General features: G+C 48.8%; 2 protein-coding genes across 4 annotated transcripts in view; one reads left to right on the forward strand and one right to left on the reverse strand.

Moving 5' to 3' along the window:
* LOC137352684 (IgGFc-binding protein-like) overlaps positions 1-13,543 on the forward strand; it is an 84,534-nt gene extending 70,991 nt beyond the window's left edge. Inside the window, exons 16-21 of the mRNA XM_068018402.1 lie at positions 21-616; positions 1,977-2,547; positions 4,859-5,058; positions 7,738-8,118; positions 8,969-9,264; positions 13,295-13,543. Of these exons, the coding sequence (XP_067874503.1) occupies positions 21-616; positions 1,977-2,547; positions 4,859-5,058; positions 7,738-8,118; positions 8,969-9,264; positions 13,295-13,304 (2,054 nt within the window). The 3' untranslated portion in view covers positions 13,305-13,543. The remainder of the gene's footprint in view (positions 1-20; positions 617-1,976; positions 2,548-4,858; positions 5,059-7,737; positions 8,119-8,968; positions 9,265-13,294) is intronic.
* Positions 1-23,898, reverse strand: part of LOC137352796 (complement C1q-like protein 3) — a 171,088-nt gene that overhangs the window by 141,246 nt on the left and 5,944 nt on the right. For 2 of the 3 annotated variants that reach the window (XM_068018625.1, XM_068018626.1), the window contains exons 2-5: positions 22,140-22,245; positions 18,554-18,631; positions 17,061-17,166; positions 14,619-15,591 (exon numbers count right to left, since the gene is read on the reverse strand). In XM_068018625.1, coding sequence (XP_067874726.1) covers positions 15,188-15,591; positions 17,061-17,166; positions 18,554-18,631; positions 22,140-22,157 — 606 coding nt within the window. In that variant the 5' untranslated portion in view covers positions 22,158-22,245 and the 3' untranslated portion in view covers positions 14,619-15,187. Of the gene's footprint in view, positions 1-14,618; positions 15,592-17,060; positions 17,167-18,553; positions 18,632-22,139; positions 22,246-23,898 lie in introns of those variants that run through there. The other variant, XM_068018627.1, reaches the window with a different exon arrangement.

Here is a 23,898-nt window from a genome sequence, read left to right on the forward strand (position 1 = left end):
TGTCATTCACTCTCTGGCAGCTGCTGATTGTCCAAAGAATGCCCATTACGAACTGTGTGGCTCTGGCTGTCCAGCCACGTGCTATAGTTTGACCGCTCCAGATGGCTGTCAGACCCCTTGCAAGGAGAGCTGCCAGTGCGACGATGGCTTCATCCTCAGCGGCGACCAGTGCCTCCCTCTGTCTGAGTGCGGCTGCGTGTACAATGGGGGCTACCGTAAGAAAGGGGAGGTCTTCTACCCCAGCGGCCTTTGCAAGGAGAGGTGTACGTGTCTGGGTGATGGAGAGGTGCAGTGTGTCACCTCCACTTGTGGGGCAGGAGAAGTTTGCAAAGTGGCCAACGGGGTCCAGGGCTGCCACCCCGCCAGCTATGGCAAGTGCGTGGCATCCGGGGACCCACACTACATCTCCTTCGACGGGCGGAGGTTCGATTTCCAAGGCACCTGCACCTACATCTTGTCCAAGGTGGTGACGCCAGGTGGTAGCCTGGTGGATTTCAATGTGTCAGTGGAGAATGTGAAATGGGGCAACGGGAAAGTGGCTGTAACACGGTTGGTTGTAGTGGATGTCTACGGCCATCGCTTCACATTGGAGCAAGGGGTGAAGTGGAAAGTCCAGGTGAGTCTTTTGGAGGGGGGAGTTTGTCAGTCATCACCTCCGGACTTGTCTATTTCAAGGCCGGACTCCCACATTCCATCCTCTGTAAACATCAACTCATCCAAACTTCTGCTGCCCTGTATCCTAACTCACGCCAGTCCTGTTCATCCATCACTCCCCACTGCTTGCTGACCGACACTGGCTCCCTGTCCAGCAACACCTCCTCTTTCAAAATTCTGCTCTGCCTGTTCAAATCAATCCTTGGCCTCGCCCCATCCTACCTCCCTACCCCTGTAATATCCTCTGAGATCTCTGTGCTCCTCCAATTCCAGCCTCTCACCCATCCCCCAATTCCCATTGCTCCATCGGTGGCCGTGTTTTCAGCTGCCTGGGCCCTAAGCTCTGGAATTCCCTCTCTCCTCCTTTAAGAAGCTCCTTAAACCGACCTCTTTGACTAAGTTTTTGGTCACCTGTCCCGAATATCTCCTTATGTGGCTCAGAGTTATATTCTGTCTGATTTATACTCCCGTGAAGCACTTTGGGCACATTTTACTACATTAAAGACGTTACATCAATGCATGTAGTTGTTGTTTATGTATCTTCACGCTCTTCCCTTGGAAAGCAGTGTGAGGTAACGGAAGGATATGCAAACTGGTTAAACTGTCAACATTCCTTCCATGGCCTTGACCGTGTCTATCCCAGTCGACAGTGATGGTGAGGCAGGGGAGGGGTGGCGGGCGGGGGGGCGTAATTCTGTCCCATACAGGCATGGGAAGGATGGTTTTATGGGCGATGCGATGAAGAGGGTCGGGGAGGGACCACCCACCCCACCAGACTCAAGCATCCTACTGGATGGTAGACCTGGAATTCCAAGACTCAGCTCGCCAGGACTGTCCGGAGTGGGGTTTGAACCTTCAAATTTCGAGCACCTAGGCAAGGAACGCTATCCTCCACCAGAGCTAATGTGCAAAGGGAACGCTACTGTACGGTGGTGATTGGTGCGAGATGAGAGGAAGGGGAGGCATGAGGAATGGTAATTTGAATGAGCTACATTGGCCAGTAATCACCCATATCCTAAATTTTTCCCCTTTAAGTACTGATCCAATTCCCCTTTTGAAAGTTACTATTGAAACTGCTTCCACTGTCCTTTCAGGCAGCGCATTCCAGATCACAGCAAGTCACTGCATCAAAAAAATTCTCCTCATCTCCCGCTCCGGTTCTTTTACCGATCACCTTCAATCTGTGTCCTTCTGGTTACCGCTCCTCCTGCCACTGTAAACAGTTTCTCCTTATTTACTCCACCAAAACCCCTCATGATTTTGAACACCTCGATTAAATTTTTCTTGTGCCATCTGCTTACTTGGTCCCCTTGTTTCCTCAGGTTGATGGAGAACTGTTTAACCTGCCCTTCCAGCTACGCTGTGAGAGAGTAAAAGTAACTCAAGAAGGGAACAAGATTGTTTTGCGGACGGAGTTCGGTCTACAGGTGATGTACGACACTGTGTATTATGTGGCAGTGGTGGTCCCCAGCACCTACAAGGGCAAACTGGGAGGCCTGTGCGGAAACTACAACGATGAAAAGACGGACGACTTCACCCTCCCCGGTGGGAAGACGACCACTGATGTGACGGAATTTGGCTCAAACTGGAAGGTCTTTGTCAAAGGGGCACAGTGTAATGATGGCTGCGGGAACGAGTGCCCGAGGTGTGATGCGGCTAAGAAATCCTTGTTCAGCAAGGAGAAAGCGTGTGGCCTCATCAAGGCTGCCAAAGGGCCATTTGCCACATGTGCCAAGGTGGTGAGCCCTGACCAGTTCTTTGACAACTGCTTGTACGACCTGTGTGAGGCAAATGGACAGCCTGAGGTACTCTGTGACAGCCTCCAAGCCTACACCATTGCCTGCCAGGCTGCTGGGGTTCAGATCCAATCCTGGAGAAACAAGGACTTCTGTCGTAAGTATCAGATTGGTCAGGAAAAAAAAGCTCCTGTCAAACCAACGTCACAACTTAGTTCCCCAGTTACTCGTAGCCCCCACCCCAGTCCTACCAACTATGACCTGAATGAGCAGCCTCTCACCAGCTTCCCCAACCCACTCAAACGTGGGGACTCCAGGGAACTGTTGACAGCCTCAACATTGGCTTTCCGTTCACTCTGAGTCCAGGTAGAGAATGTGCATCACAGCTCAGTCCAGTCTTCTGCTTAGGGCAAACAGAGCAGGAGACAATGGAAGTCGGTGCGCAAAATTGGCTGCTTCCTTCTTCCCCACCAGGCCCGGCACTCTCATTCCCTCCCCAACACAAAGGGGTACTGAGGCTAGTTCTAAAGCCCAGGCTAAGTTAACTCAGCACATGGGCAAGGGGTGCTGAGTCAAGCTGACATTTTCAAAAGGCATTCGATAAGGTGCCACATAAAAGATTAATAGGCAAGATAAGGGTTCATGGTGTTGAGGCTAATATATTAGTGTGGATAGAGGATTGGTTAACACACAGAAAGCAGAGAGTGGGCATAAATGGGGCATTTTCAAGTTGGCAGGCAGTGAATAGTGGGATGCTGCAAGGACCAGTGCTGAGGCCTCAGCTATTTACACTCTATATTAATAACTTGGATGAAGAGACAGAGAGTAATGTATCTAAGTTTGCTGATGGTGCAAAGCTCAGTGAAAAGGTAAGCTATGGATGTAGAGAGGTTGCAAAGAGTTATAGACAGGTTAAGTGAGTCGACAAATGGAGTATAATGTAGGGAAGTGTGAAGTTGTTCACTTTGGTCGTTAAAATAGAAAAGCAGAATATTTTTAAAAGGTGTGAAACTGGTAAGTGTTGATGTTCAGAGAGACTTGGGGGTACACATACAAGGAACACTCAAAGTTAACATGCAAGTGCAGCAGGCTATTCGGAAGGCAAGTGGCATGTTGGCCTTTATGGCAAGGGGATTGGAGTACAGGAATAAAAAAGTCTTACTAAAATTGTACATGGCTTTGGTGAGACTGCATCTGGAATACTGTGTTCAGTTTCAGTCTTCATATTTAAGATAGGATAGACTTGTACTGGAGGCAGTGCAGTGAAGATTTACTGAATTGGTCTATGGGATGAGGGGGTTGTCCTATGATGAGAGGCTGAGTAAATTGGGCCTATATTCTCTGGAGTTCTGAAGAATGAGAGGTGATCTAATTGAGACATACAAGATTGTGAAAGGGTTTGATAGGGTAGAAGCTGAGAGATTGTTCACACAGGTCGGGGAATCTAGAACACGGGGACACAGTCTCAGGATAAGGGGTCAATCATTCAGGACTGAGATGAGGAGAAATTACTTCACTCAAAGGGTTGTGAACCTTTGGAATTCTCTACCCTAGAGGGTTGTGGATGCTCCATCATTGAAACATTTAAGGCTGGGATAAATAGATTTGCAGTCTTGCAGGGAATCAAGGGTTATGGGCAGTGGGCAGGAAATTGGAATTGAAGCCCAAGATCAGCCATGATCATATTGAATTGTGCAGCAGACTTGATGGGCTTATGGTCTACTCCTGCTCCTATTTCTTGTGTTCTTGTGACAGAAATCGATACGACATGTTGGTCCATGTCTTGCTGCAGAGTTAATGTTCACCCCATAGCAAGAGATGTTGCTTTAGGAAAGGAGTCTACTGCACCCAACAAGGGCATCTCCTGAACTGATGATCACCACCTTCCCCTCATATCCCTCAACTCTACCTACCTACCCCCCATCCCTCAATCCCCACCATCTCCCTCAATACCCACCTACTCCCCATCTCCCTCAAATCCCACCTACCTACCTTCTCCCCATATCCCTCAATCTCACCGACTGATCTTCTCCCCATATCCCTCAATCCCCACCTTCTCTCCACATTCCTCAATCTCACCCACCCACCTTCTCCCCATATACCTCAATCTCACCCACCCAACTTCTCCCCATATCCCTCAATCCCCATCTTCTCCCCATATCCCTCACTCCCGCCTATGCTCTGTGTCACTCATCCCCAGGTTCCCACCTGCTCTCCATATCACTCAATCACTTCTCTCCCCAGAAACACATCTCATTGACAATGTCCGCATCACTGCTGTTTCCCTACATTATTCCAGGACTCAATTCCCGCTGACCTCCTTTCTCGTTGCCATCTTCCTGTATTTTTCACCAGTTGCTGTGGGATTCCAGCCTTGTATCTGCACATTTCCATTCAGCAGTGAAAACTCAGCCTATCTTTGAAAAGCTTCCTACATCACGTTTCCTGCTTTCTTCTCCTCTTGGCAGCTCTCTCCTGTCCAGCCAACAGCCACTATGAGCTCTGTGCCGATACCTGCGAAGATACCTGTGCTGAAATCATCACTCCAGGCGACTGTGATGACACATGCTCCGAGGGCTGTCAGTGCGATGCTGGTTATGTCTTCAGTGGCAATGAGTGTGTTCCCCTGGAAACCTGTGGCTGCGTTTATCAGGGGAGATACTTCAAGGTACCTCTGTCTACCTTTTCAATACTGAGAATTGCAGTGTTAGTACACCAGTGTAACAGTGTAGAGGCAGCTTTACTCTGTATCTATCCACGTTTTTTTTTTCTTCTCTAACCTGCTTTTTTTTTTGGGACAGTGTAAAGGGAGCTTTACTCTGCATCTAACCCTGTTCTTTTTTCTCCAAGGTGGCCTTGATACCCCAGGCCCCTTTTATATATTTCATGTCGAGGGGGCCTTTATTCCTCAGGCCCCCTTTATATACATATTTACATTTTTAAAATAACTTTATTAAAAACAGATAAATAAACCAAAAACTCAAATTGAAATGCCATTCTCGGTGTCAACAATGCACTCCAGTACCTGTGGTGCCCACCGGTCGCGGAAGGCCTCAAGCGTACCAGCGGACACCGCATGCTCCTTCTCCAGGGACACCCGGGCGCGAATGTAACCGCGGAAGAGGGGCAGGCAATCGGGGAGGACGGACTCCCCGAAGGCCCGCAGCCTGGACCTGTGAATTGCCACCTTGGCCAGGCCCAGGAGCAGACCGATGAGGAGATCCTCCTCCCGGCCCAGACCCCTCCGCACCGGGTGCCCAAAGATCAGGAGCGTGGGACTGAAGTGCAGCCAGAACTCGCACATTCCATATATACATGAAACACGGACTGGTCCAGGCCGCAGAAAGTACAGGCAACCTGGGAGTCCGTGAACCTACTTAAAAGTCTGTTGCACGGGACTGCCCTGTGCAACACCCTCCACCCCAGGTCCCCAATGTAAAGGGGGAGGACTTCCGCGTAGAGAGACCTCCATCGGTGTTTCCCCTCGCCGCCAGATGGCAACTCAGACCGCCAGGGCGTGTCCAGCCGGCTGACGAGGACGAGGAAGTGGAGAGTGTGCAGGAGCAGCCCGTACAGGAAACCCCTCCGCCCTGATTGGAATGGCAAGGGGGGCATTTCCGAGAGGCCGCTCGGCTTGTGCGGGACCAGCTCCCGAGGAGGGTTTCGGGGCCTGGGTCCGATGAGCAGTTCCGGCCGAGCGGTGGTCAGCTCGGCCGGGGTCGCTCCGCACTTCCGAGCCCCCTCGCCACCCGCAGTGAGGGGCGTCCCGGGGGCTTCGGCTACTCCTCCGCCCACCGGTCCGTCCCTGGAGTCGCCGCCCGGACAGCCGAGGCACTCTCCTCCGCCGGCGGGGGAGTGCCCTGACTGGAGGCGACCATGTTCCAGACACGGAATAGATCCTGGTAAAAGACAGGCAACTCCCTCAGAGAGGCGCGGCTAACGGACTCCACCGGGAGCTGCGAGTCGTCTTGAAGGCAGTGACACTGGCGGAAAAAATACGTCCAACCCCCGTGCTCCACCTGTCCTGGGAGTGTTTGATGGGGACAGTGTAGAGGAGCTTTACTCTGTGTCTAACCATTTTGTTTTGCTTTTCCTCGTTTTATTTCTTGGAGGGTCTTGGAGAGGCAGAGGAGATTTACTAGAATGGTCCCAGGGATGAGGGACTTCAGTCAAGGTGGATAGACTGGAGAAGCTGGAATTATTTTGCTTAGAGCAGAGAAGGTTAAGGGGAGATTTAATTTAGGCGTTCAAAATTATGAGGGGTTTTGAAACAGTAAATAAGGAGAAACTGTTTTCAGTGGCGGTAGGGTCAGTAACCAGAGGGACACAGATTTAAGGTAATTGGTAAAATAACCAGAGAGGGCCATGAGGAGAATTTTTTGATGCAGTGTGATGTTGTGATCTGGAATGCGCTGTCTAAAAGGGCAGTGGAAGCAGTTTCAATAGTAACTTTCAAAAGGGGAACTGATGAATACTTGAAGGAGAAAAACTTGCAGATTTATGGGGAAAGAGCAGGGGGTGAGTAGGACTAATTGGATAGCTCTTTCAAAGAGTCGGCACAGGCACGAAGGGCTGAATGGCCTCCTCCTGTGCTATATGATTCTGTGATTCTACTGAATTTTATCTGATAATGTATCTTGGAGAGTGGTAGGACTGGAAGAGGTTAGAGATAGGGAGGTGAGAGACCATCCATTTTTTTGTGTGTAAAATGATATAAAAACATATCTATACTTAAGAGCACTGTGCACAGTTCCGGTCTCCATATACCTTGGTTAGAGCACACTTGGAGCACTGTGCACAGTTCCGGTCTCCATATACCTTGGTTAGAGCACACTTGGAGCACTGTGCACAAATCTGGTCTCATAAAAGCTGGACGTAGAGGCACTTGAGAAGGTGTAAAAAGATTCACACAGATGATATCAAAACTGAGAGGTTATAACTATCAGGAAAGATTGAACAGGCCAGGGCTCTTTTCTCTAGAAAAGAGAGGACTGAGGGGAGATCTGATAGAGGTCTTTAAAATTCAGAAAGTGGTTTCAATAGCGTAGACGAAGAGAAGATGTTTCCACGTCTGGAGGGTGCGGGGGGAGACCAGAACTAGGGGCCATCAATATAAGATAGTAACTAATAAATCAAATTAGGAATTCAGGAGAAACTTCTTTTCCCAGAGAGTGGTGAGAATGTGGAACTCGCTACCACAGAGAGTGGTTGAGGTGAATAGATGGAGGGGGGCGGGAGGAGGCTCATGTGGAGCAGAAACACCAGCATGGAGCAGATGGGCTGAATGGCCTGTTTCTGCAATGTGGTTTTGATGCACTGTTACAGATGTGTTCTCTGTTGCTTGCAGGCGAATGAGATAGTTGTCACGCAGGATTGCATGGAGAAGTGCACGTGCTTTCCTACAGGTGCGGTGCTGTGCGAGAAGGTCGGCTGCTCAGCCAATGAGGTGTGCCAGCTGAGGAATGGGGTGCGAGGCTGTTACATAACAGAGGGCGTCTGCTCGGTCAAGGAGGGCCAACAGTTTGCCACCTTCGATGGCACGGCTGGTCAGATCCAGGCACCGGGCACATATGAGCTGGTCTCAGTCTGTGATGAGAGCTCAGCAGTCTGGTTCCGGGCACTCGTGGAGTTCAGGACGGGCTGTGAGCATGAGAAGCTGGGTGGCGCAGCCGTCTACATGTATTTCGAGGGAGCCTTCATCGCTGTGACCGAGGAGAAGAGCATCTGGGTAAGAAGCAAAGAGCCCTGGGACTCGACGGGCTCCAGCTCACATTCCACCATGCCAATAGATCTGTAAATGTGCTGGTCCCCATGTTTACAGAAATACCTCTCTCTAGCAGAGAACGCTGAGTGAACCCTGTGGTGGCCAGGACCCCCATTCCCCCTGCGGTGGCCAGGACCCCCATTTCCCCCTGCGGTGACCAGGACCCCCATTCCTGAGACACTCTGGTCAGAGAAACCGGTGTGTGTTCATCTCCTGCTGTCTGTGAGGCTCAGTCGCTCCCCGGGGGCATGGGGAGGGGTCTCCTGCTCTGTGTGTCGGGGCCTCGGTTCCTCCCAGGGGCAGCTGGGGGGGGGGGGGGGGGGGGCTCCTGTTCTGTGTGTCGGGGCCTCAGTTCCTCCTGGAGGCAGCCAGGGGGGGGGAGGGGGGTGAGGGATTGGGGGTGAGGGATTGGGGGCTCAGTCGCTCGGGTCTCCTGCTCTTGACATGGGGGAAAAGTCCCTCCGCGGGGCTCTCCTGCTCTGAATACGGGGGCTCAGTCTGTTGCTGGGGGTTTCCTGCTCTGTGTTGGTGATTCAGTCCCTCCCCGAGAGGGGACTGCCCCTCTGTGTTGGTGGCAGGGGGTCGGGGTTCTCAGTAATGTAAGTATATTATGTCAGACTCCCAGTGATCAAAGCAGAAAGCTGGATTCCAGGCTAACAGAGTAACAATTGACTGCTGATTGATGTAGATGGATTGGTTGGTTCCAGGAAGGGATGAGGTTATTGGATGGATTATTAGGTGGGTGAATGTTGTGCTGCACAAGGACCTGTGACAGATTATTCCTGGTCTGTAACACTGCCTTTTCCTGACCCAGGTGAACGGACGTCAACTGAAACAAAACCAACTCCCATTCAAAGCTACCTCCAAAGTGAGCATCAGGATTGACTTGGGTGCAGTGATTGTGGAACACACTGCCAAGCTCCAGGTGTCGTTCCGTGGATTTGGAGATCTCATGGTGACTGTAGCCGGCACATTTAGCAACCAACTGTGTGGTGCCTGCGGCAACTTCGATGGCAGCACTAATGGCGAGCTGAGGATGCCCAATGGGAAGGTCACTACTGACATCCAGCAGTTCTTCAGGGCATGGCTGGCAAAGGAGTTCTCCAGCTGGTGAGTCTCCCCATTAGAATGTCTGCCTGTACCAAACTGGTACTCTGTCTCTCTGTCCCTCTCGGCCCCTCCGTCTCTCTAAACATGAAGCTCATGGAATTGGAGGTAAATTATTGACCTGGTGAGGAGATTGGCTGAGTGGAGGGAGACCGAAATCAGAATAATGGGCAGGTCCTCTAATTGGCAGGATGTGACTAGTGATGTCCCGCAAGGATCTGTGTCGAGACCTCAACTATTTACCATATTCATTAACTTAATGATGGGACAGAAAGCTACAATTCCCAAATTTGTCAATGATGCAAAGATAGGAGGCATTGTAAGCAGTGTAGATGGAAGCACAAAATTACAAAAGAGATATTGGCTGATCATAAGGGATGGGATCAGAACATTCATAAGGGAGGATCTCAGATCGAAAGAACAAAATGTGCAATCTGTTTGGGCGGAGCTAAGAAACAGCAAGGGGCAGCAAACATTGGGAGAAGTTGTTTCTAGGCCCACCAAACAGTAGTGATCGAGTGGGGCATGGTATTAATCAGCAGATTAGAGAAGTATGTGGCATGGGTAATACAGTAATCACAGGTGACCTTCATCTGCATATAGACTGGGTAAATCTAATGAGCACTAATGCTGTGAATGACGCGTTTCTGGAGTGTGCGAGGGTTTTCCAGAGCAGTATGTTGAGGAACTGACTAGAAAAAAGGCTATTTTAGATCTAGTATTATGTAACGAGAAAGGGTTAATTAATAATCTTGTTATAAAGAAATGTTTAAGAATGAATTACCATAATATGATAATGTAAAATTCTATGTTTGAAAGTGAGGTAGTTCAATCTGAAGCCCGGGTGTTAAATTTGATCAAAGGAAATTATGAAGGTATGAGGGGCAAATTGACTGAGGGGGATTGGGAAAATACATTAAAATGTATGGCAGTGCATAGGCAATGGATAGTCTTTAAAGAAATATTACATAGTTTACAGCAACTATACATTCTTTCAAGGCACAAAACCCCCAGACGTAAAGGAACACGTAAAGAGACCAAGGGACTCGGGAGAATGAGGAATTGAAGGAAAGTAGTATTAGTAAGAAGGTTGTATTGGAGAAATTAGTGGGACTGAAGGCTGCTAAGTCCCCAGGACCTGATATTCTACATCCCAGAATGTTGAAAGATGTAGCTATGGAGATAGTGGATGCATTGGTGATCTTCTTCCAAAATTCTACAGATTCTGGAGCGGTTCCTGCAGATTGGAAGGTCGCAAATGTCACCCCACTATTTAAGGAAGGGAGGGAGAGAAAAAACAGGGAATTACAGACCTGTTCGCCTTACATCAGTCGTTAAGAAAATGCTGGAATCTATTCTAAAGTGATAAATGGGCACTTGGATAATAATGATCTGATTGGGCAGAGTCAACATGGATTTATGAATGGGAAATCATGTTTGATGAACCTGTTGGAGATTTTTGAGGATGTCACTAACAGAATTAATAAAGGGGAGTTGGTGGACGTGGTATACTTGGATTTTCAGAAGGCTTTTGATAAAGTCCCCCACAGGAGGTTGGTTAGCAAAATTAAAGCACATGGGAGAGGAGGTAACATGGATTAAGGATTCGTTAACAGGCAGAAAACAGAGAGTAGGAATAAACAGGTCATTCTCACGTTGGCAGGCTGTGACTAGTGGGGTACTACAGGAATCAGTGCTTGGGTCCCAGCTGTTCACAATATATATCAGTGATTTGGATGCAGGGACCAAATGTAATATTTCCAAGTTTGTGGATGACACAAAACTAGGTGGGAATGTGTGTTGTGAGAAAAGCAAAGCAGCTTCAAGGGGATTTGGACAAACTTAGTGAGTGGGCAAGATGGAATATAATGTGGAAAAATGTGAGGTTATCCACTTTGGTAGGAGGAACAGATGTACAGGGTATTTCTTAAATGTAAGAGATTAGAAAATATAGATGTACAAAGGGACTTGGGTGTCCTCGTTAATAAGTCACTGAAAGCGAACATGCAGGGACAGCAAGCAATTAGGAAGGCTAATGGTATGTTCGTCTTTATTGCAAGAGGATTTGAGTACAGGAGTGGTGAAGTCTTGCTTCAACTGTATAGAACCTTGGTTAGACCACACCGAGAGTACTGTGTGCAGTTTTGGTCCCCTTGCCTTAGGAAGGATATTATTGCCATAGAGGGAGTGCAACGAAAGTTCACCGGTCTTGTTCCCGGGATGGCGGGACTGTCCTATGAAGAGAGATTGGGGAAGCTGGGCCTGTATTCTCTAGAGTTTCGAAGAATGAGAGGTGATCTCATTGAAACCAAAAATACTTTAAGGGATAGACAGGGTAGATGCAGCGAAGATATTTCCCCTGGTTGGAGAGTCTAGAACCAGGGAACACAATTTCAAAATAGCAAGTGACTCCTAACAACGCAGTGACCCGCTGACGTCATCAGAGCGCTCCAAGCTGCACACATGCGCAAATGTCTCCTGCGCTCAGAGATGCTTCACATGAGCAGCCTAGGTCTTGCCTTGCGAGGAATAACTGGCGCACGCGCAGCAAAATGCTAAATATCGCATGCACAGAAAAACAGTCTTTACCACCACCCCTCCCCCCCCCCCATGGCCACTCACTCCCCGCTCCCCAATTCACCCCATCCTGCTCTCCAGCCGCTCGCTCCCCGCTCCCCGGCTACTTCCCTCCACCCCCCCCCCACCCCTTCAGATGCCAGCTTAGGCAGCAGGCCGCTTCCTTCCTTTTGGCCATTCGCTCCGCCCAAAGAAGCAAAGCTTCAAAGCCTGAGAGGTGACGGGGCGATGTAGGAGCGAGTGGCCGAGAGACGGGAAGCGGAGTGGCCTAGAGCTAGCGTCTGGAGGGATGGGAGGGGGGGTGGGGGAAGCGGGGAGTGAGAGGCTGGAGAGTGGGATGAGGGAGGTGGGGCGAGAACAGGAAGTGAGTGGACAGAGAGCGGGATGGGGGGAAGCGGGGAGTGAGCGGCCGGAGAGCAGGGTGAGGGGGAAGCAGAGAATGAGCGGCCGGAGAGCAGGATGGCACTGAAACCTCACACAATTACGGAAGGCGTCCAGCACTGTCAGAGATGCTGTCCTCCTGATGAGACTTTAAACAGTGCAGTGTTCTCCATGTATCAAACATGTCCATTGTGTGGTGGCATGGGTTGAAGTTGGTTTTCTGTGATTAATTGAGCAGTGCCCTCTTTAATCCTGGTAGCTGCCTGATCATCGCAGACAGTAACGTTTCAGTGGAATAGGCTGCATTTGCGCATGTACTAGTACAGTCCCACCTAGTGGTTGCATTGTCAGCAAATGCAGAGAAGATGTTTCCACGTCTGGAGGGTGCGGGGGGAGACCAGAAATAGGGGCCAAATAATTCAAAATAAGAGGGAAGCCACTTAGGACAGAGATGAGGAGAAATGTCTTTACTCAGAGGGTTGTGAATCTTTGGAATTCTCTACCCCAGAGGGCTGTGGAAGCTCAGTCATTGAGTATGTTTAAAGCAGAGATCGACAGATTTCTCAATACCAATGACAGAGGGATATGGGGATAGTGTGGGAAAAAGGCATTGAAGTGGATGATCAGCCATGATCGTATTGAATGGCGGGGCAGGCTCAATGGGCTGAATGGCCTACTCCTGTTCCTATATTAAAAGATTAAGTGAAGGGGCAAAACTGTGGCAAATGGATTTCAATGTCAGCAAACATGAGGTCGTCCACTTGGATCTAAAGAGGATCAAACAGGGACCTTTCTAAATGATGAAAAGCTAGAAAGAGTGAAGGTCCAAAGTCTTGGGGATCCAGGTACAAAGATCATTAAATGTCATGGAGAGGTACAGAGAATAATCAAATTATTGCATCAGTGACTGCCTTACATTGATGGCCCCTAGTTCTGGTCGTGTCCACAAGTGAAAACTTTGTCTCTACGTCTACCCTATTAATCCCCTTTATGATTTTAAAAGCCCTCAATCAGGTCACCCCACAGCCTTCTCTAACAATTTTACAATTCCAACCTTTTTTTTTTACATTTACAGTTTAATTTAAGAAATATCATCCAGTCTCGGGTCATCAGATTGCTGAAGATGCAACGCTGTCTGCCTCGTTACAAGTCATTCCAATTCTGTGCCGACAATGAATATTTTTCGAATTAGACAAGTAAATCGAACTGAAAGGATTTTGGAAAGCGAAGAGGGAGTGGGGTTAATTTACTGTACACTTCATATCAAATAAAATGAGATTATTGCATTACTTGAACAGTGTTTTAAATTGACAGAGAAATATCACACAGCACTAAGGTACACAGAGGGCAAATAAGACGGTAGATATTGAAGGATGCAGGGAGTGAGGGGGAGTGGGATTAGATTGGATGGGATAGGAAAGAGTAGGGGGAGTGAGGGGAAGAGGAGAATTAGACTGGGTGGGATATTAAAGGGGACAGGGTGTGAGTGGGATTGTAGAGTGAAATTTGAAAGGGTATGGGGAATGATGGATTTTGGATTAGACAGTGCTGCTGGTGGTCGAGTTGCGGTATTGGAAAGAGGGTTCTCGATGGGGGTGTTTGGATATTGGAGGAAGGGGCGCCGATGGGGGTGTTTGGATATTGGAGGAAGGGGCGCCGATGGGGGTGTTGGGATATTGGAGGAAGGGGCGCCGATGGGGGTGTTGGGATATTGGAGGAAGGGGCGCCGATGGGGGTGTTTGGACATTGGAGGAAGGGGCGCCGATGGGGGTGTTTGGACATTGGAGGAAGGGGCGCCGATGGGGGTGTTTGGACATTGGAGGAAGGGGCGCCGATGGGGGTGTTTGGACATTGGAGGAAGGGGCGCCGATGGGGGTGTTTGGACATTGGAGGAAGGGGCGCCGATGGGGGTGTTTGGACATTGGAGGAAGGGGCGCCGATGGGGGTGTTTGGACATTGGAGGAAGGGGCGCCGATGGGGGTGTTTGGACATTGGAGGAAGGGGCGCCGATGGGGGTGTTGGGATATTGGAGGAAGGGGCGCCGATGGGGGTGTTTGGACATTGGAGGAAGGGGCGCCGATGGGGGTGTTTGGACATTGGAGGAAGGGGCGCCGATGGGGGTGTTTGGACATTGGAGGAAGGGGCGCCGATGGGGGTGTTTGGACATTGGAGGAAGGGGCGCCGATGGGGGTGTTTGGACATTGGAGGAAGGGGCGCCGATGGGGGTATTGGGATATTGGAGGAAGGGGCGCCGATGGGGGTGTTTGGATTTTGCAGGGGTTTTGATGGGGGATTTAGGCTATTGGTGGGAGGGTTCTCTGAGGTTTTTGGGGAGACGGTGGCAGAGTGGTAATCTCACTGAGCTAGTAAATCAGAGGCCCAGTTGAATGCACTTGGGGGATAGGTTCAAATCTGACCATGGCAGCTGGAGGTATTTAAATTTAATTAATTCAAAAAACAAAATCTGGAATTGAAAGTTCATTCTCAGTTTTGTTTAAGGATTACTATCATCGATTGTCGTAAAAACCCATCTCATTCACTAACGACATTTAGGGAAGGAAATCTGTTGTCGTCACCCAGTCTGGCCTATATGTGACTCCAGACCTATAACAATATGGTTGACTCTTAACTGCCCTCTGAAATGCCTAGCAAGCCATTCAAGGGCAATTGGGGCTGGGCAACGAAACCCCCATCCCATGAATTAATCAAAAAATGAATGGAGGACAGTTGGGGTATTGGAGAGCGGATTCTCGACGTGGTTGCTCGGGAATTGGAGAGAGGAGTCTCGATGAGCTGTTTGTTCCTTCATTCTGGACAAAACCTGATGAAAAATTACTTTTTTACAAAAATTGAAAGTTTGCAACGAGAGATTGAAACATTCTGTGTGATTGATGGGACTTTTGCTTGGGACTGAGAGGTGTGTTCCTCACAGGAAACTCGTCAGTCTGCAAACACCAGCCCTGTTAGCTTATTCTGGCTCCGCCTCCAGTAGCATGCCCTGAAAATTCATGGCACCTGTTCCACTCCATGTAAATCCACTATCCAGCCGAACCCAGACACGGTCCCGTTTGGTGAGGGACAGTATGGCCGGCATTGATGCTGTTTGAGCTTGGCTGGTGTTCAGTATACTGTGTATGTAATTCTGATTCTCTTCATTTTTCATGAGGTACAGTGCAGTTGCCTCTGAGGTCGTTGCCCCCAGCAGAGAGTATGTGAAGTAATAGATGCCAGACACTGGTGCAGTAAAGATCCCAGAGGAGGGGTTGTAAGCAGATCCTTGGTTGACGACAACTGAGTCGTAAATAATACGTTGCTGCCCCGATGGGTTCCTGCCATCAGAAACCTTGGCATGGAAAATGACACTTGGCACGTCTGGAAACGAAGATTAACGTGGCATGTGAGAATAGGAAAGAGGCAGGGTACAAATATGTCAACAACTTGCATTTATATAGCACCTTTAAGGTAATATAACAGCTCAAGGCGCTTCACAGGAGTGTCTCGGATGGAATTTGACCCCAAGCCACATAAGGAGATATTTGGACAGGCGACCAGAAGCTCGTTCAAAGAGGTGAGTTTTAAGGCGCGTCTTAAAGGAGGAGAGAGAGAGGCGGAGAGGTTTAGGGAGGGAATTCCAGAGCTGAGGGCTCCAGGCAGCTGAAGGCATGGCCACCGATGGTGGAGTGATGGAAATTTGGGAGTGCTCAAGAGGCTGGAATTGGAGGAGTGTAGAAATCTTGGAGGGTTGTCGGGACTGGAGGAGGTTACAGAAATAGGGAAAGGGGGCGCGAGGAGGCCATGGAGGGATTTGAAAACAAAGATGAAATTTTTAAAATCATTGTTCCTGCACTTCTTTAAATGCTTCTACTCATTTTTCTGACTGAAGTGTATCGTTTTATTCTTGTCATGTGTCCAGCCATTTCATTGGTTTATGACCTCCTCCAGTCTGTTACTGTCCTCCTCACGTTTATAAATCACATGGAAATGTAGTAAAGTTTGAGCAGAATATCCTCGCTGTTGTATTCTATTTCTCAATTTTTTATCTTATTTGTTTGCAGGGATGTGGGCGTCGCTGGCTAGGCCAGCATTTGTTGCCCATGCCTAATTGCACTTGAGAAGGTGGTGGCTTTTTTGAACTACTATAGTCCATATAGTGTAGGTACACAAACAACGCTGCTAGGGAGGGAATTCTAGGATTTTGACCCAGCGACAGTGAAGGAATGGCGATATAGTTCCAAGTCAGGATGATGTGTGGCTTGGAGGGCAACTTGCAGGAGGTGCTGTTCCCATGCAGCTGCTACCCTCGACCTTCGAAGTGACAGAAGTCGCGGGTTTGGAAGGTGCTGTCGAAGGAGTCTTGATGCGTTGCTGCAGTGCATCTTGTAGATGGTACACACTGCTGCCACTGTGTGTCGGTGGTGGAGGGAGTGAATGTTTGTGGATGGGGTGCCAATCAAGCGGGCTGCTTTGTCCTGGATGGTGTTGAGCTTCCTGAGTGTTGGAGCTGCACCCATCCAGGCAAGTGGAGAGTATTCCATCACACTCCTGACTTGTGCCTTGTAGATGGTGGACAGGCTTTGGGGAGTCAGGAGGTGAGTTACTCACCGCAGAATTTCCAGCTTCTGACCTGCTCGTGTAACCACAGTATTTATATGGCTGATCCAGTTCAGTTTCTGATCAATGTTAACCCCCAGGATGTTGATGGTGGGGGATTCAGGAAATACCATTGAATGTCATGGAGAGATGGTTAGATTCTCTCTTATTAGAGAAAGTTATTTCCTGGCACTTGTGTGACACAAATGTTCCTTGTATATGAAGCCCAGATCCAGTATTTTCTCACTTACATTTCTGCAGAGTGTTCACCTGTTCTTCCAAAAGCTGGATCTTCTCCTGCAGGCCATAAATCTCCTTTGTTTTATCAATGGCATCTTTTATACCCTGAAACGTTATCTGAAACAGTTTGAAAATCCTGTTTTCAATGCATCTCCTGTTGTGTGTGTAACAGTATGGATAGGAGCTGTCAAACTGAAATGGTAAGGCATCTCTCCGACAGTGCAGCGCTTCCTCAGCACTGACCCGCCGACAGTGCGGCGTTCCCTCAGCACTGACCCTCCGACAGTGCGGCACTCCCTCAGCACTGACCCTCCGACAGTGCGGCGCTCCCTCAGCACTGACCCGCCGACAGTGCGGCGCTCCCTCAGCACTGACCCGCCGACAGTGCGGCGCTCCCTCAGCACTGACCCGCCGACAGTGCGGCACTCCCTCAGCACTGACCCGCCGACATCGCGGTGCTCCCTCAGCACTGACCCGCCGACAGTGCGGCGCTCCCTCAGCACTGACCCGCCGACAGCGCGGCGCTCCCTCAGCACTGACCCGCCGACAGTGCGGCACTCCCTCAGCACTGACCCGCCGACATCGCGGTGCTCCCTCAGCACTGACCCGCCGACAGTGCGGCGCTCCCTCAGCACTGACCCGCCGACAGTGCGGCACTCCCTCAGCACTGACCCGCCGACATCGCGGTGCTCCCTCAGCACTCACCCGCCGACAGTGCGGCACTCCCTCAGCACTGACCCGCCGACAGTGCGGCACTCCCTCAGCACTGACCCGCCGACAGCGCGGCGCTCCCTCAGCACTGACCCGCCGACAGCGCGGTGCTCCCTCAGCACTGACCCGCCGACAGCGCGGTGCTCCCTCAGCACTGACCCGCCGACAGCGCGGTGCTCCCTCAGCACTGACCCGCCAACAGCGCGGTGCTCCCTCAGCACTGACCCGCCGACAGCGCGGTGCTCCCTCAGCACTGACCCGCCGACAGTGCGGCGCTCCCTCAGCACTGACCCGCCGACAGTCCATCACCTCTGCACCAGCTCTTTCGAAGAGGGAAAGGAAGATCACAGCACCACAAATACTGACAGGAGTGAGATTTGGACCCAAAACCCTGTCAAGAGTTGATCCTAATTCAAGAGGCATAGACCACTCTGCCACACTCACTCTGCAAGATTTATGCACACCATCACATCTAAAACTTGAGAGAGAGGGAAGAACCAGATCTTATATAAGGTAATGTCAGTCCTAGCCAGAACTGAGTCCAGCTCACTTGACAAATCAGCACCACCGCACGAGAAGGTGGACTATTCCAAAGGCTGACCATTGTCTGGGGAAACGAAGCTCCTCCTGACATTTAACCCTTTGTCCCGCCTTTATGTAACTGGGACCCATTATAATATTCAGTGTCACTGTCAGTGCACCCACATACCCTGAGCAGGGCACTACTGCTGGTGATAAGCATCACACAAACGGACATGGTGTGTAGACAAGTGATTTTGTATCAAACGCTTACCTCTGACAGCCCAGGACAGTTGTCAAATGCGATGGCTTGTAAAGTGCAGAGAGAGAACAACAAACACAGCCGGATCACCTGACAAAAACAGGAATAAGACACAGAGTCAAACTAAGCATCAGCCAGTCGGAAAAATCAAACACCGGCTCTTGCAAAGTCGGACTCCACAAGTTGGTGAAGAACTGCACCATTGCGAGACTTACTGCTCATTGCAGTGTCTCTCTCTCCCCTTCTGCCCAACGGGGCCTTGATTTAACGTCTCAGATGAAAGATGAAACCTCTGACAGCGCGGCGCTCCCTCAATACTGGCCCTCCGACGGAACGCCGCGCTCCCTCAGTACCTAATCTTAGGGATTGAAGTCAGACAAGTGGTAGAAGTGTCAGTGGGGGAGCATTTCGGAGATAGTGGCCATAACTCTAAGAATTAAGGTAGTTATGGAAAAGGACAAAGAGGGACAGGAAATAAAAGTACTGAATTGGGGGAAGGCCGATTTGAATGATGAAACAGAAACCGGCCAAAATGGACTGGCAGCAGCAACTTTCAGGAAGGTCTCCATCAAACCAGTGGGAGTCATTCAAAAAGGAAATAGTGAGAGTTCAGGGACATGTTCCCGTGAAGGTGAAGGGTAGGACCAACAAGTCCAGGGAACCCTGGATGTCAAGGGATATAGAGGACTGGATAAGGGAAAAAAAAGGAGGCTTATGGCAGATTCAGAGTACTGAAAACAGCGGAGGCCCTAGAAGAGTATAGAAAGTGTAGGGGGTACTTAAAAAAGTAATTAGGAGAGCGAAGAGGGGGCATGAAAAGACACTGGCGGGCAAGATAAAGGAAAATCCTAAGGCGTTTTATAAGTATATTAAGGGCAAGATTATAACCAGGGAAAGAGTCGGGCCCATTAGGGACCAAAGTGGCAATCTGTGTGTGGAGCCAGAGGATATAGGTGAGGTTTTAAATTATTACTTTTCATCTGTGTTCGCTATAGAGAAGGACGATGTAGGCGTAGAGATCAAGGACAGGGATTGTGATATACTTGAACATATTAGCATTGAAAGGGAGGAAGTATTTGCTCTTTTAGCAGACTTAAAAGTGGATAAATCCCCATACCCAGATGAGATGTATCCCAGGCTATTATGTGAGGCATGGGAGGAGATAGCGGGGGCTCTGACAAATTTTCAACTCCTCTCTGGCCACAGGAGAGGTATCGAGGGATTGGAGGACAGCGAATGTGGTACCATTATTCAAGAAGGGTAGCAGGGATAAACCAGGTAATTACAGGCCAGGGAGTCTAACATCAGTGGTAGGGAAACTATTGGAAAAAATTCTGCGGGACTGGATTAATCTCCACTTGGAGAGGCAGAGATTAATCAAGGATAGTCAGCATGGCTTTGTCAGGGGGAGATCGTGTCTATCTAACTTGATTGAATTTTTCGAGGAGGTGACTAGATGTGTAGATGAGGGTAAAACAGTTGATGTAGTCCACATGAACCTCAGTAAGGCTTTTGATAAGGTCCCACATTGGAGATTGGTCAAGAAGGTAAGAGCCCATTGGAAAAGAGCCCATTGGATCCAGGGCAATTTGGCAAATTGGATCCAAAGTTGGCTTAGTGGCAGGAGGCAGAAGGTGATGGTCGAGGGTTGGTTTTGCGAGTGGAATCCCGTGACCAGTGGGGTACCGCAGGGATCGGTGCTGGGATCCTTGCTGTTTGTAGTGTACATTGATGATTTAGACGTGAATATAGAAGGTATGATCAATAAGTTCACAGATGGCACATAAATTGGTGTTTTCGTAGATAGTGAGGAGGAAAGCCTTAGATTATAGGATGATATAGATGGGAGGAGCAGTGGCAAATGGAATTTAATCCTGAGAAGTGTGAGGTGATGCATTTTGGGAGGACTAACAAGGCAAGGGAATATACAATGGATGGTAGGACCCTAGAAAGTACAGAGGGTCAGAGGGACCTTGGTGTACTTGTCCATAGATCACTGAAGGCAGCAACACAGGTAGATAAGGTGGTTAGAAAGGCATATGGGATACTTGCCTTTATTAGCTGAGGCATAGAATATAAGAGCAGGGAGGTTATGATGGAGCTGTATAAAATGCTAGTTAGGCCACAGCTGGAGTACTGTGTACAGTTCTGGGCACCACACTATAGGAAGGATGTGATTGCACTGGAGAGGGTGCAGAGGAGATTCACCAGGATGTTGCCTGGGCTGGAGCATTTCAGCTATGAAGAGAGACTGGATCAGCCAGGGTTATTTTCCTTCGAGCAGAGAAGGCTGAGGGGGGACCTGATTGAGGTCTGCAAAATTATGAGGGGCATAGATAGGGTAGATGGGAAGAAACTTTTTCCTTAGTGGGGGGGTCAATAACCAGGGTGCATAGATTTAAGGTAAGGAGCAGGAGATTTGGAGGGGATTTGAGGAAAAAAAGTTTCACCCAGAGGGTGGTTAGAATCTGGAACGCACTGCCTGAAGAGGTGATAGAGGCAGGAACCTTCACAACATTTAAGTCGTATTTAGATGAGCACTTGAAACGCTATAGCATACAAGGCCAAGTGCAGGAAAATGGCCGGTGTAGATGGGCCGAAGGGCCTGTTCCTGCGCTGGAAAATGATGACTATGACTCTATGGCCCTCCGACAGCACGGCGCTGCCTCAGTACTGGCTCTCAAGCTAGTGCCTTATGTCTTCTAACTCTGTATCTGACTATTCACAAACCCTCTTTATTCTTAAAAGCACTGGTCATTGATTCAATAAAACCAGTTATTTTCATCCACACCAGCTCCAACTCTGGTTTTGCTGCTTCCTCAGCAAGTTTACACATCTCAAGTTCAATTGTACTTAGCTCTCCCCTCCCCGCTCCCATGCAACATCTCACCCCTCTTTGGTGGAGCAAGTCTTTTACAAACAATAGGAACTGCTGATGTGGCTGACATGCAGTTCAGTTATTTATTAATCACAAGTACATCCCTGAAACCACTATCCTGTTTGGACAGCAGCAAGGTCTGCTCAAGCATGCTGCTTACAAAAACACAGGAAATAGGAGCAGAAGTAGACCATATGAACCATCGAGCCTGCTCGGCCATTCAATACGATCATGGCTAATCTTGAGCTTCAGTTACACTTCCCTGCGAGTCCAAAATTCTGCCTATCCCAGCCTTAAATGTATTCAATGATGGAGCATCCACAGCCCTCTGGGTAGAGAATTCCAAAGATTCACAACCCTTTGGGTGAAGTAATTTCTCATCTCAGTCCTGAACGATCAGCCCCTTATCCTGAGACTGTGCCCCCGCATTCTAGATTCCCCCACCAGCGGAAACATTCTTCCATTTTAGAATTACTGAAACGGCCGCATTTTCTAAAACTACGAGTTACTGCAGCTTTAAAATTTACTCCGATTACTGCACTGTCAAAGACAGTCCCAACCTGACAACAGATCGACATTTGAATTAGCAAAATAATGATTAAATAGATTAATCCATGATAATCTTATAAACAGCCAAAAAAAATCCAACCAGACAGAATGCGAAAGCATGAAAACAGGATTACATGTCATGGCAATGCATTCTTTTTAATTAATACGTACCTTCCCTATATTAGACATTTTAACTTCAGTCAGTGTTCGACTGCTGGGTCCAAGTTACTGTTTCTCCCTCTGTCCTTATGGATGCAGGTAATTTGTCTGTGAACTGCTGCATATTTAATGGAGAGAGAGAGAGAGAGAATAAAGGCAGGACTTAGAATTCAGAGCAAAGTCCGAACTGGTAATGAACTCAATGACCCAGAAAAGTTAAGTATTGTCACAGGTATTTGATCCAGTCAAACGTCCCAGTTAGTGTGTTTTGGTAATTGGCCATCAGGGAGACCAGAATTTTTAAGGTTAAAGGAAGAATTAACAGCTTTACCAATTCCTGGCACCAAAGTGTTGTATCCACATGCACAATCCACGCAGAGAGTAAGATCACCAACAACAACTTTCATCTGTATGGCCCATTTAACATCCCAAGCCGCTTCACAGGAGTGTCATCAGACAGAGTTTGACACTGAGCCTTATAAGGAGATATTGGTCAAAAAGCTAGGTTTTAAGAAGCTTCTTGAAGGAGGAGAGGGAAGTGAAGGGGCAGTTGCAATTCCAGAGCTTCGAGCCCAAACAGATAAAGGTAGGGCCCCCAATGAAGGGGTGAAGGAAATGGAGAGTGCACAAGAGGCCAGAGTTGGAGGGAGGCAAAGATTTGGGACAAGTAGAGGGCGGAAGGAGGCAACAGAGTTGAGAGGGGCGATGCCATGGAGAGAGTTGAACAGAAGGTTGGGATATTGAGTCTCGAAAGGAACTTTACATTGGGTTGATGGTACTGGGGTTGTGTCAGCATGTGCATAGGTTAACCCTGACTGGATGTGTTGGTCCAAGTCATTTCCCAGAACACTCAAGTTCCTCTATTAACCAGAGCTGCTTAAATATTAATTGGAGTTTCTAATCTTCTATGAAATACAAACAATTGGATTTACAAACAAACCGGGGCTGTTTGATGGTAAATCAGGCTGATATAGGACTGTGCTCTGCACTTCATTCGGACAATAACAGTTACACTCCCCAGAATTACATCCATTCGAAAACACGGGCCTATTTATTAGTTAGCATTAGGGTTATTTGGGGTAATTGGGTCTGAAGGTTAGAGTTAAACGTTAGGGTCTTTGGGTTATGGTTATTGTTCGGCTTAGTGGTACTATTTAGGGTTGGGGGCCTTAGGGTTACAGATAAGTGATGGCGTCATTGGTTTAGTGTCTATAGTTTTGGTCGGAAATTTGAGTTATTAATTGGGGTTACTGGTTAGGATTGGGAAGGGCTTAGGTTATTAGTCATGATTATTAGTTGGGTTTGGGGTTAGTTGTTGGCTTAATAGGTTAGTTTATGCTGAGGGGTTAGTTGTTGGGTTAAGGGGTTAGTTTTAAGTGTTAAGGTGTCAGTTGTGGGATTAGTTGTTACTGTTAAGGGTTTAGTTAGGAACATAGGAAATAGGAACAGGAGGCAGCCGTTCGTCCCCTCAAGCACGCTAGTCCATTCAACTAGATCATGGCTGATCTTCCACCTCTGCCATTTTCCTGCACTAACCCCATATCCCTTGATATCTTAAATATCTAGAAACCTATCGATTTTGGTCTTGAACATACACAACGACTGAGCCTCCACAGCCCTCTGGGGTAGAGAGCTCCAAAGATTCACCACCCTCTGAGCGAAGAAATTCCTCCTCATCTCAGTCCTAAAAGGCCTACTTCCTATTGAGATTGTGTCCCCTGGTTCTAGACCACCCAACTAGGGGATCCATCCATCCTGCATCTACCCTATT

This window comes from Heterodontus francisci, chromosome 39 (genome assembly GCF_036365525.1).
Source record: "Heterodontus francisci isolate sHetFra1 chromosome 39, sHetFra1.hap1, whole genome shotgun sequence".
NCBI classification, from domain to species: domain Eukaryota; kingdom Metazoa; phylum Chordata; class Chondrichthyes; order Heterodontiformes; family Heterodontidae; genus Heterodontus; species Heterodontus francisci.